Here is a 12,595-nt window from a genome sequence, read left to right as displayed (position 1 = left end):
AGAACTGCTTACATTTAAATTTTTAAAAGCCATTTTTAGCTTTCAGTATTTCCTATGGATGTTCTTTCTGTTTTGCTCTCAAGGGAGGCTCCCTCAAGAGCAATGCACTCTTTCACATTATTCAGCTAAATAAAAGGCAAAACCATTAAATAAAACTTGCCATTGTTCCCATCTCCCCACTCTACCTTATCTCTGACTTCAGAACATCCCATCATGACACAGAACACCTGAGTATCAGCACCATGCCTCTCCTTTAGCAGATATATGCAAGATAGGACAGGAAGGCCTATTGGTCTCTTTGGTTGGCATTCTAGCAATGTGAAGATGTGTGAAAGACACTTCTTTATCTCGTAACATAGAAGAATTACTATGATAACCTTGGATATGTTCTCAGGCAGATCAATTTTAGGAAAGAATACAAATGTAATTTGATTCCTTTGATGCTATCCTCACTCGTTTATCCCTTGGAAAGTGTGGTGTTAACATGTCCATGATAGGTACCCTGGTGTGAAGAATGCTACTCAACAGGCTGATTCTAGGTAAACAAAGCACACCCACCCTACATAGCAAAGAATTGTTCCAGAATATATAATTTACAATGGTATTGGTTTTCATAGTTATGTTTTAAGTAATTATACAATAAAAATGTAATATTTTACAATGATTCAGTGCCTTCAGCCTGCATCACGGAGTATTTGAAATAGAATTTAATATTTAAAATTTTTGACAAGCTGAAAAGTAAATATGCATGAAGGATGTAAAGACACTAGGTACTACAATTAATACCCTAAAGCTATATTTATATATAACAACATAAGCCACAGAAGAGCAGATTCAAAAATTTCAACCATATTAATAATCTGTTTAATAATCAACCAGGCAACCCTGAGATTATTTGACTGTACTGTTATTCCATATCAAATTAAAACTGCAAACTCCACCCATAAATAACAAGGTAGCTAAATTTTTATTTTGGTAAAAATAGCAATAACTGGACAAATGAAACCAACATTTTAAGCACATTTAAATAAAATGCTTCATATAGATACAGGACAGTCGAATAAACAATGTCACAGCCTGATAATTAGGTAATATAAAATGGCTAAATATCATTGAATGTGTCTGAATGGGACACATAAAATTTTCACATTTTAGACAGGTGAAAATCAAATATTTTAGGAGGATATAATTCTAGATTATCAAAAAAAACCTAAAAAACTTCTTAAACCACAATTTTAAAATATAGAATTTATAAAATAATTCATCATAGGATAGAGATAAGCTCATGGAATCTCTTCCCAAATAATAACATTAAAAATATACTTTTAAAAGCAAAATATGGGGCTTCCCTGGTGGCGCAGTGGTTGAGAGTCCACCTGCCAATGCAGGGGACACGGGTTCGTATCCCGGTCCGGGAAGATCCCACATGCCGCAGAGCGGCTAGGCCTGTGAGCCATGGCCGCTGAGCCTGCGCGTCCGGAGCCTGTGCTCCACAACGGGAGAGGCCACAACAGTGAGAGGCCCGCGTACCGCAAAAAAAACAAACAAACAAACAAAAGCAGAATATGTATTAGAAATGCTTTGTAAAATATCACATACTGATTTAAAATTCATTGTTTCTATGACTCTACAAAAGAAAAGGTTTTAAATAAAAAATAATTGTAATTAAATATATTTCTTTTATAACTAATGTTTATTACAGCCTCTGTACCCAAGGTAGGATGTATAATATGTTGCTTTAAATGTCCACTTTCTCATGTAACTCTGTAAATAATGATATTAAAAAAATATATTCAGGTGATTTTAGTCAATTCTCCTTTTAGACATTAGTGTACATGGTTTTAAATATATATATCCTTTAGACTGCTTTAACTAATGATCATTACTGACATTTTTTAAAAGTATCTTAAACAACTATTTAATAGTTTTTCTGTTGATTTGGTAAAGCAATACAATAATTTAAAAACAATAATTAAACAGTTTTGCGTGTATTTGCAACTTATGCTAATCATTTCATAAAACTTAATTTTAAAATAATCCCACCAGAAAATTCAAATAAAAAGCAATGAACAGATTCTATATTAAATACTAGATATTGATTTATGGAGAATATGATCTTATATGATATTCTTGTAGAATTTATTTTATAAATAAGAAAATATTTGTTTTTCACTCTTCCATATCCAAATGGAATAAATATATATACAAGCTGTAATTTCCAGACCATCACTGGTAACTCATTAGCTTAAACTTTGACTATGTTCTGGGCAGTATCCATTGGAGATCAGCTATAAAAAGACTCTGCTTTTTACCTCAAGAAGTTTATAAACTAATCTAGATTCTCCATACCTGGATTTGATGACTTAAGAATGTCTTGAGTTCTTGGGTTCTCACCATGGATTTGTGAGTAGGGCAACCCATCCTTTCTGCTCTCAATAGCTTCATAAACACTTTCATTTCTGAATGGCGGTTTCACACTTGAGTTTCACTACTTTACCTTTTACTGGGCAAGTTACAGATACAAATTTTCCAAATTAACATACACTAAGTAGATTTTATCCCAAACAGTGAGGTTATCATCATCTGTCAGGCAAGCCCGAAGCTCCAAATTTGGATCCTATTGCTTGCTCACAGTAGGTCTAGGGATATAGCAACAGAGGCCAGCAAGTTCTCCTCTGTAATAAATACTCCCAAGAGCTATTGCCCAACATGTGCAGCAATAACTAACTGTATTAAGTCTGGCTTTTATGTTTCTATCTCATACCAAATATACCTCAGGATGGTATCCTTTGCTCCCTATTATTCCTTCTAGACATAACTCCTACCCTTTCCTGTAAAAATCTCTGAGGCTTTTGCCCCACAGTTATAACCCCTTTTCCCCAGTCATATTGCTCTCATCTTTTGGATTTATGATCATTCCATTCAGTGACTGACGACGTTGCTTATTCCTTCAAGGAATCCCTGTAAACCACAGCCAAGCACACCCAGATGACTCTGCTGCTTTGGGATGACACATAGTACATACTGACTGCATATGCCTGTGCCTTCAAGATTATTATCCTCCACACTATCTCAGCTCCCTGTCCAATAGATATCACCTAAAATTGAAAAATAATACTGACAATAACATAAGAAAAAGAATAAAAATTTAAAATCTATATATTTGGCCACAGTGAGAATAATAAAGATCATGGGCATCCTCATCTTCTGGGCCATTTAGAAAACTATAGAACTCACCCCTCATTCCTGCAATTCAAATTCACATTGATCAGTGTGTAGATTGATTTGCACATCTACTGAAGAAGGTATTAATTAAATAATCAACTTAAAAATGATGGGATTAGCTTCATTGGAAAGAATCGAGTATGTCTTTTCTTAACTATAAATCTTAATCTAACCATTAAACAAAAACTCTACATTAAAAATAAATTGTCTGTAACAAAGTAAAATCTATTTAAGTTATGGTGAAAATCAACATTACCATAAAAGAAAAATACTTTTTTTCAAAGGTCAACACAACTAACCTTTTTTTTTCAAGGGAGGCTCCTCTATTTCTCCTAAACCAAGGCAAAAACAGTAAATTAGAAAAACTTTCAGCAGAGCATAATATTGACTATTTTCCCATTTTCTTTCATTCATTTTTAAAAAACCATCTATTAGTTTTGATAATAGTAGTTCATATATTACTTTGTTTTCCAAATTCCAATTTTTAAGTATACACTTTGCCTATGTACATTTATTTGAGATAGTTTCACTTTTATGAGTTCAATAAAATTGTGGCAGTGATCCAAATTATACATTATAGTTCGCATATCATGTTCATTTCAGTCCTCTATTGTTCATCTCGACCTCTCACAGGAGCCAAAAAATACAAATTCAGACAAAGTCATAGAAAGGACTAAAATAATAAGAGCTTTCCTGGTAGTCAAGGCTGAATATAATTTCTGATGAGTAAGGCTGATCTTAAAAATGCCATCTAAAAAGCAGAATTACAACGCTTTGTTCTTTTCACATCCACTCAATAGCAGTTTACATGTGGTTTAAGTTTGTTATTTCCTTTTGATCATCAATACATTCTAGAGAGTAAATAGTTTAGTTGCATAATTGTTGTGACATTTAGAATGTCTCCGTTCTACATCTCCATTTGATTCAATTAATTAACTTTCATTGTGATTTTAGTAGGATTGCTTTCTCTATTTGACTGTAAATATGAATTATATGTATAACGTATTTATACGTATATTTAGTTTTCAAACTTGGGAAATAGCAGCCAATTTTTGTTCCTGAAGAAGCATATAAATGTTTCTATTGTGGTTCTGTAGGATCGTATAATAAGTCCCTCTCTACCATAATGCTACTCTAATGCAGCATTCAATTTTGACATCTTTGCCATAATGGCAGATAAGCTATAAGATGAAAGCCATATAGAGACCAATTTACTGAGTTTGGCAGCCTGTTGATAGGCTATTTGCACTCTGAAGTGTATTCGTTTTGGTTTAGCCTGACCCAAGTGCTCATGTGTGCTTAAACTTAAGTAAACTATTGTAATGCGCATGAATCATCGGTCCTAGCAGTTAGATATATTTCTATGTTCTTTGTACCTTTATCAGTGTCCTTGTCTCCATCACCATTATCTTCTTCATCACCCTCAGACGAGATGATGTCAGACAACAAAGAAAAGAAGCCATAGACCCAGTCCGTGGTTTCCTCCACAGCATCATGTACAAGTTTTAGAGGATCTGAGCCAAACTTGGAAATAGAGCTTGCTAAAAGTAATTAAAAACAAAGAGGTTTTGTAATCATTCCCAAAGAAACTAAGAAAATCTGCTTTTCCTGATTTATTCTTTTAACACATTTAAGTTACTTCTAGTAACTTCAATGGATAGAATTAGGAAAAACTGAAGTCTGTAAATCTTCCCTTTCTTATATCCTAGGAGATATAAACTGTTTGTGAAATAATAGATTAAATAATAAAAATGCAAGCAAGAAAACAGACACATTAGGGATTTCCAATATGTTGTTATTCTCATTCTAGTTACATGAAAGTTTCTCTGAAGGGCTAAGGGTAGCCTTAAAATCTGATTGAAGAGGTGATATATCTAGAAATATGGTTTAAGTTGCACCTGATTTTTCATCAATCTGTAATTAAATTTTTAGATTTATGTTTTCCTTAATTTTAAAAACTAAGCTTTTCAGGGATTCTTCTCCCTTTGACATCTTAAGGGACTAGAATTATATCAACATATTATACTTTCTAAGGGTTAAGTATGCCAAAATTAGATTTTTACTCTGATTGAGATAGGAAGTCATTGGAAGGTCTGAGCAGAGGAAAAAGTGATTTGATTTATGTAACATTTGCCATGTTGAAGATGGAAAGAATGTCTGGTTGGAAACAGGGAGATCAGTAAGAAGCCAAATGAAATAATCCATAATCCAAGGGAAAGAAGATGGTGATTTCTATATGGGTGGTACCAGTTTGTGTGATGAGGTGTGATCAGATTCTGAGTGTATCTAAAAGATAGAATTAATGTATAGACTGACAGTATGGCTGTTGGATGTGAGAGAAAGAGAGGGGTGTGGAATAACTTCAAGGTTTTTGGTTTGAGAAACTGGAAGGATGAAAATACCATTTACTGAAATGGGGAGGACTGGAGAGAAACAGGGTTTGTTGCCCAGTATATTTAAGTAGCTGAGTTTTAAACTTGTTAAACTTGAGTTGTCTATTGGAACTCTATGTGGAGATGTAGACATTTGTATAGCTCAATATGTTCTACAAAAATGAAGTTCTAGCTGAAGACGGAAACTTGGAAATTCAATAAAGAATAGAAAGCATTCAAAGCTATGACACTGAATGTGATCACTAAGGGAGTGGACCTAGGAACATGCCAACATTTACAAGACAGTGAGATAAGTCAGAGACATGAGGAAGAACCAGCAATGGATTCTGAGGAGAGAAGAGAGACAGACAGAGACAAAGAGACACCGAGGGAGATTAATTGAGAGCCAGAAAAAAAAAAGAGTATAATGTACTAGATACCAAGTCAAGAAGTTGTTTCTGTGAGGATAAAGTGAGCAGTTGGCAAGTGTTGCTGATAGGTCAAGAAAGATGAAGACTGAGAACAGAGCTTTAGATTTAATGATGAGGATGTCACTGGTGACCTTCAAAGGGCAATTTCAGTGAAATACATTCAAGACTAAATGGGAAGAATTTAGAGGTAGTAAGTATATTTTACTGTAAAATGACAGAGATTGGGCAATAGTTGAAGGACTAGAATCATAGTGGGGTTTCCATTGCTTAAGCTGTTCAAGTGGGAAGAATGTTCCATTTTTATGTTGATGGGTAAGATGCCATAGAGAGGGACAAATAATATTAGAGATAAGATTTCTGGGGAAATTTTTAATTTCACAGGATTCACAACCCATCACAAGGATGCCAAGTTACAACTGGTCTCAGGGAAACCTACCTCCATGATTCAGTGACAACTTTACTCTTTGGACCTTATTTCACTGCATTCTGGAGAGTGTCGTGTGAGCAAGATATGGTAGTCTGAAAGGTGAGATTAAACCTTAAAGAAAGGAAATGTGGAATTTTATAATTGCATTTGAGAATTTTAAAAGAATTATGTGTAAGGAACTGGACTGGACTGGTACCATTAAACGCATTTTTAGCACTAGTATATTTTATATCTAATGGAAGAATATTGCAAATGGGATTTTTATGATCTGAATAGATTGAGACCATTTCCCCATTCCTCTTCTTTCTAAGTGTTCACTGAGGAACTTAACAATAAAATCCAACAAAACAGATATCAGTTTAATTATCCTTATGCTTAAATGCACTATATATACACTTTGCAGACATGTATATTGCCTGGTTCTAAGATAGTCAAACCAGGTTATTTTCATGAAAAAAATATTTTGCTATCTTGAGACCAGCTTCTGACTTTCAGTCACATGGAAAACAACTTTAAAAACATATATAGATATGGATATAGATATATCTTTAAAAAGATAGTAGTCCTCAAGTTAATTCTTATCCCTTCTCTAAGACATCACATCCAAATTATAACAGTGGGGATAATATTATACAATGCAACTAAAACTTTTATAGATGTTTTCTTTTTTAATCGTACTTCTCTACCTTTCATGTTTCCATGAGTTAAATTACGTACATTAAAATAAGGATCATCATAAAACTGGTAGTAGCTAACACTTTTAGGGTGTATATTACCTGCCAGGTACCATTCTAAGAACTTTATGTACACTAACTCACTTTATCCTTTCAAAAACCCAATGAGGTAGACATCTCTATTTTAAATATAAGAAAACTGAGACAGAGGGAACTTAAATAAAATACCTAAGGCTGCATAGCTAGTAAGTAACGGAGCCAGATTTTGCACCATCCAGGGTATGTCTCAACTACTATGCAATACTGCAATCAAAAAGCAAACAAACAAACAAAACCATGAATTCGCAATTGGTTCTGTAGTAAGATGTTAGATGAGAGATTCTGGGAGGGCTTTTCTTGCTGTTAAAAGGGGGAACAAGGACTTTGCTGCATGAGAATATAAAGCCTGGAACTGCTATAGCAGCTTATAACCATGAGGACTGACTCACTGAGGAAGGCAAAGGCTAAAAATGAAAGAAATTGAGTCAAGTGCAGCTCTCCTACCTAGCGCTGAACCACGCCATACTGAAGCCAGAGACAAAAGCAAAAATCAGTAACAATGCTTCTGTCTTTATTTAAAATTTTAATATTGTTCATCCCAGATTTTTGCATTAGTTTTTTTTGTTTTTGTTTTTTTTTTGCGGTACGCGGGCCTCTCACTGCTGTGGCCTCTCCCGTTGCGGAGCACAGTCTCCGGACGCGCAGGCTCAGCGGCCATGGCTCACGGGCCCAGCCACTCCACGGCATGTGGGATCTTCCCAGACCGGGGCACGAACCCGTGTCCCCTGCATCGGCAGGCAGACTCTCAACCACTGTGCCACCTGGGAAGCCCTCATTTTGCTATGTTTAAATGCCTTCTTTTACAAATGAGTGAGTACCAGGATATTGCCATACTCAATAACAGATGTTATATTTTAAAAGTATAAAAACTTAAAAAAATAGTTGTATGTAATCACCTGCCCTGAATTACATAAATGATTTAACTTCAAAATCAAGCGTCTCTGCATAGATTTTCCTTCCACTAGATTTTTAACATAGACCATATACAGAGGTTGAAATTCCCTGTAACCTTTTATCCTTACTGTCAGTGAACACTCCTCAGAATATGGCAAAATAAAAAGCTGGATTCATAAAATTCCCAGGGTTCTTCTAATATTCATCACACTATGAAAGATTTTTACTTATGTCTGTGGTGTTGGGGCCTGAGGACAAAATAAGAGGCACTCAGGAAGAAAAAATGGGCAAAAAGTAAAGGAAGCAGTGGAATCTGGAGCCTGTGAGGGTTGAGAGAACACACTGGAAACTGCATCAGTCCTAAGACCTCCAAACTTCCCTCTTCAAAGAGGAGAAGCTGTTACCCTTCTCATGGAGTTAAATATGTACCTAGGCCAGGAGTGAAGAAGCCAAAGGAAGCTCTGGGAGGTGCTGGGGTCGCTGCAGGAGCAGCTGCTGTCCCATGCCAACAAGGTGAGTCAAGGGATCAGTGACAACAGGCGTGTGCAACTGCCCCTGGTCCCCTGCAGTGACCTCCCTGGTCCTGCTTGCCTCTGCCTCTGAAATCTCTCACACAATGATCCTTCTGGCTCACACAAACCCACAACTATGCAGGGGAGGGAATTCTAGAAAACATAGTTTTATCCTAGCCAAAATGACACAATACAAATCCACAACACCTAGCTTCAATAGTTACCATTTTACCAGTTTTATTTATATTTCTTCTCTCCCACATTTATCTTTTCTTTTTTCTAGTTTAGTAAATATTTTAAAGCAAATCCTAGATACTTAAATTCTTAATCCCAGATCCATAAATACTTCAACATGCATGTCTGTTCCATAATTTGTTTGATAGTTTCTTGTTTGAGGCACAAAAAAATGTCCAAAGTAAGTTTTGTATCTTTCTTTTGCCAAGTATGGAATCAGCCACTTCTTGAAGGAATCACAGTTCCTTTTATTGGGAAATGGTATTTTGAGACCAAAATTTGGTCAGCAGGGGTGCTCATTGAGTTGGATTTGGCCAAGAAATATGAAATTTCAGTCATGTGTTTACACTGACATTTCCAAGTAAAATCTGGAATTTTCACACACCATTTTTGCTATTAAACTCACATCTCTTCTGTTGAAAATCTGATTTCTTAATGATATCAACTTAATTACTTCATTTTTTTCTACAGTATACCAATAACAATTTCAAATAAAATGACAGCAATACTACTAATAACAATAAAAGCAGTGAATAGAGTTTTAGATCTGTTTTCATTTCTTTTCCTCATTGAACTATATCATACTAAGGACAGAGAGTCAGAATTGTATGTTTTAAAGTTATTTAAAGTAATTATTTTCTCTGGTTATGCAAATAACTTGATATAGATTTAGGTTCATTTGCTTCAGTGCATTTTCAAATTTTAGTGATTAATTTTAATTATTTAAAGATTTTAAAATGACGTTTACAAGTTCCTTAAGTCAAAACCATTTAAGAGCATATATTAAGAAAAGTTTTGTTGCCATCCTAATCCCTTGCTATACTGTCCTCTTCTTTTGACAGCTACCTAATTTTATTAATTTTGGCTTATACTTTCATATATTTATTTCATATATATATTTATATTTAAAGGAAGACATCTAAAATTTTAAATAGGGGAATAATAAAATGAGATTTGCCATTTACAGTAATCTGGCCACAAAATGAGAAAGGAGGCAGAGGCAAGATTAGAGGCAAAGAGTAAATATATGGCTAGTGTAACAATTTTGGGGAAACCAAGGCAAGAGTTCTAGAGACAAGGTACAGAGTATAGAACAGAATCAACAGATGTTTGGAAAGTAGAATGAGTTCTTTTTGATCACTGAACGTTCATGGGTAGTGGGGAAAGAGGTAAGTATGTGAGGAGTCCCACTTTTCTGACTTAAGAAACTGGAAACTGGACTTGTAATCTAGGAGGCTGACCTGGAAAGAAATATTGGGTTGGCCAAAAAGTTCGTTCGGGTTTTTGTAATATTGGATGGAAAACCCGAATGAACTTTTTGGCCAACCCAATATAACCAGCTCGGTTAGGAATTTTGAGTTTGATGTTCCAACTGAATGTCAACGCAATTAGAAAAATGGAGAGAGATTAGGGTTAAAGATATGGACTGGGAAGTCATTATGTGTGAAAGTCAGTTATAAGCAAACTTCTGGGTGAGTAGGTCAATTAAGGGGAAAATAAAAATGCTGATGAGCTGATTTTTTTTCAAAATAAAATAGCTTACTGACTCCCATGGTGGGAAAAATGCATTTTCCTAAAACTTATCTTGCATGCTTTAGTTGTTTTGAACCGTGTCACCGTTTTTGGCCTTTAAATCTAACTATCTGGCCAGTTTAGAGAAGGGTTGATCCTGTTATTAGATTGAGAGACATATATTAAAGATAAGCAGGCTAAGTATGATGGCAGCTTACTCATCACTTGTATGGGCAACACAAAGTCATCGCAGCTAAAGCAATGGAACAAGGTGATATTGTCTAAGAGGGGCAAGAAGCTCATGGTGTCAAAGAAGAGCTATAAAAGTCATAAGAGGACAGGGTTTTACTAAGCAAGTGCCAGTCAGCAGTTCTAGTGCTGAAAAGCTTAACCAAGACGAAGATGTTAAGTATGCAAGTTGTTCTTTTGTTCACTTGTTCGATTTTTTTCATTAAGAAGTCAAGTGTGTATTTGAGACACTTCAGCAGAGTGACAGAATAGTGTCAGATTGTCTCTTTGAGGGGCTTGGCTAGAGGGATAGAAACAAAAAGGTTTGTAGCTAAATAGAGATATAGGGAGGTGAGGGAAATTTGCTGGTTTTTCCAAGTTAGAAAACACATAAACATGTAGAAAGGAAGGAGGGAATAGAGGGGAGATTGTGAAGATACAGGAAGGAGCCACATTGAAAGCATACCTTCATGAGGCCCTTTCCTCTCATACACACCCAGACACACATATTTCTTTTCTTTTTTTTTTTTTTCGGTACGCGGGCATCGCGGAGCACAGGCTCCAGACACGCAGGCTCAGTGGCCATGGCTCAAGGGCCTATCCGCTCCGCGGCATGTGGGATCTTCCTGGATCAGGGCACAAACCCGTGTCCCCTGCATCGGCAGGCGGACTCTCAACCACTGCGCCACCAGGGAAGCCCCCACATATTTCTTTAAGAGTGATAAGCCCTTTTATAAAACAAGATCTTCCTGAAGCAATAACTTGTACTTCTCTGTTAAATTAAAACAAGGAGGCCATTAGACTGAGGTGGCTCTAATACCTTAGCAGCCTTTGACAGCAAACAAAACCTAAGCCTTTAAGCGTCTCAAGGTTAAGAAATCAAACCTATGGACAAGTCACAAAGAGCCAGCTAGCCTTTCCCAAATAAGGCAAACACTTAAGCTGTAGCCAATCAAATGATTTCCTTGCTTTGCTTCCGCCTCTTCTCTGTAAAAGTTTTTCCTGAACTCCTGTCAGCAGAGTGCTCCCTAAGCATTTTGGGTTTGGTGCTGCCCGATACAAATCAATTTTTGCTTATATTCTTAAAATTCTGGATATGCCTCAGTTTATCTTTTAATATCCCAGATAAACACAGATTCCCAAAACATTGTCATTTTCTCTTTCTCTCCCTTTCTCTCTCCATCTCTCTTATCATCTTCTTCCTCTCTCTCTCCTACCTCTGATCTCCGGATACTGCCCATATTAGATTGCAATGATCAGGCTTCTCCATCCTTTAGTGAGAATCATGCAAAAAATAAAATAAAATGAAGGGTGAACACAAAGCTCTTGAAATGCATCAGATTCTAAAAGATAAAACCCATTTGAATTACAATTTTGAAAAAAATAAAATACTTGCAGATGTTAGATATTTAGATGAATTTAAAGCAAAGAAAAACTAGGATCCTGATTTAAAAGCAGTTTTGGTGAGTTAATTGTTTTATTGACTGCACAAGGAAATGACTGTCAGTTTTCTAATCTACATTTGAATAGTCATAGTGTAGCTCCAATCCTTGCCATTCAACATCTGAGGCATGAGCATTTTCCTTCTGATTTTTAACATTTTCTCAATTGAAATTTTCCCATACTCATCTTTACTATTAACTAACTTCAGTATTTTAGAAATGTGCACTTGTGTGGAACCCTAATGAAATTAAACACAAGCATCTTTAGTTTTAATTGTGTGACTATTTCAGTATTCAAAAGTTTCAAAATAGGTTTCTAAGTTGTCCTTTGCTGTTCCTCAACTGCTACTTTTTGAGGCAATAAGAAGCATTAATGCAAATAAATGTACATTTCACCTCTCTTTCTCAATATGACCCCAATCAACCAATTTTTTGCTGGCAAAACTGTGTTGCAGGTGTTTAAGCCTGGAATATTTCCAGCTAGCTGGAGCTAGACCCATGTCAAATAAAGGGCATTTTACATTCTGAAACAAAAATCACAAACA

At 35.6% G+C, this 12,595-nt stretch overlaps 1 protein-coding gene across 1 annotated transcript in view; it reads right to left on the bottom strand.

Annotated features, from left to right (window-relative positions):
• Positions 1–12,595, bottom strand: part of TRDN (triadin) — a 372,809-nt gene that overhangs the window by 289,429 nt on the left and 70,785 nt on the right. Inside the window, exons 3-4 of the mRNA XM_065888711.1 lie at positions 4,602–4,766; positions 3,525–3,557 (exon numbers count right to left, since the gene is read on the bottom strand). Of these exons, the coding sequence (XP_065744783.1) occupies positions 3,525–3,557; positions 4,602–4,766 (198 nt within the window). The remainder of the gene's footprint in view (positions 1–3,524; positions 3,558–4,601; positions 4,767–12,595) is intronic.

The sequence above is a fragment of the Phocoena phocoena genome, chromosome 12, assembly GCF_963924675.1.
Source record: "Phocoena phocoena chromosome 12, mPhoPho1.1, whole genome shotgun sequence".
NCBI classification, from domain to species: domain Eukaryota; kingdom Metazoa; phylum Chordata; class Mammalia; order Artiodactyla; family Phocoenidae; genus Phocoena; species Phocoena phocoena.
The sequence above is the reverse complement of the archived record's forward strand: the minus strand, read 5'-3'. Positions and strand labels throughout refer to the sequence as shown.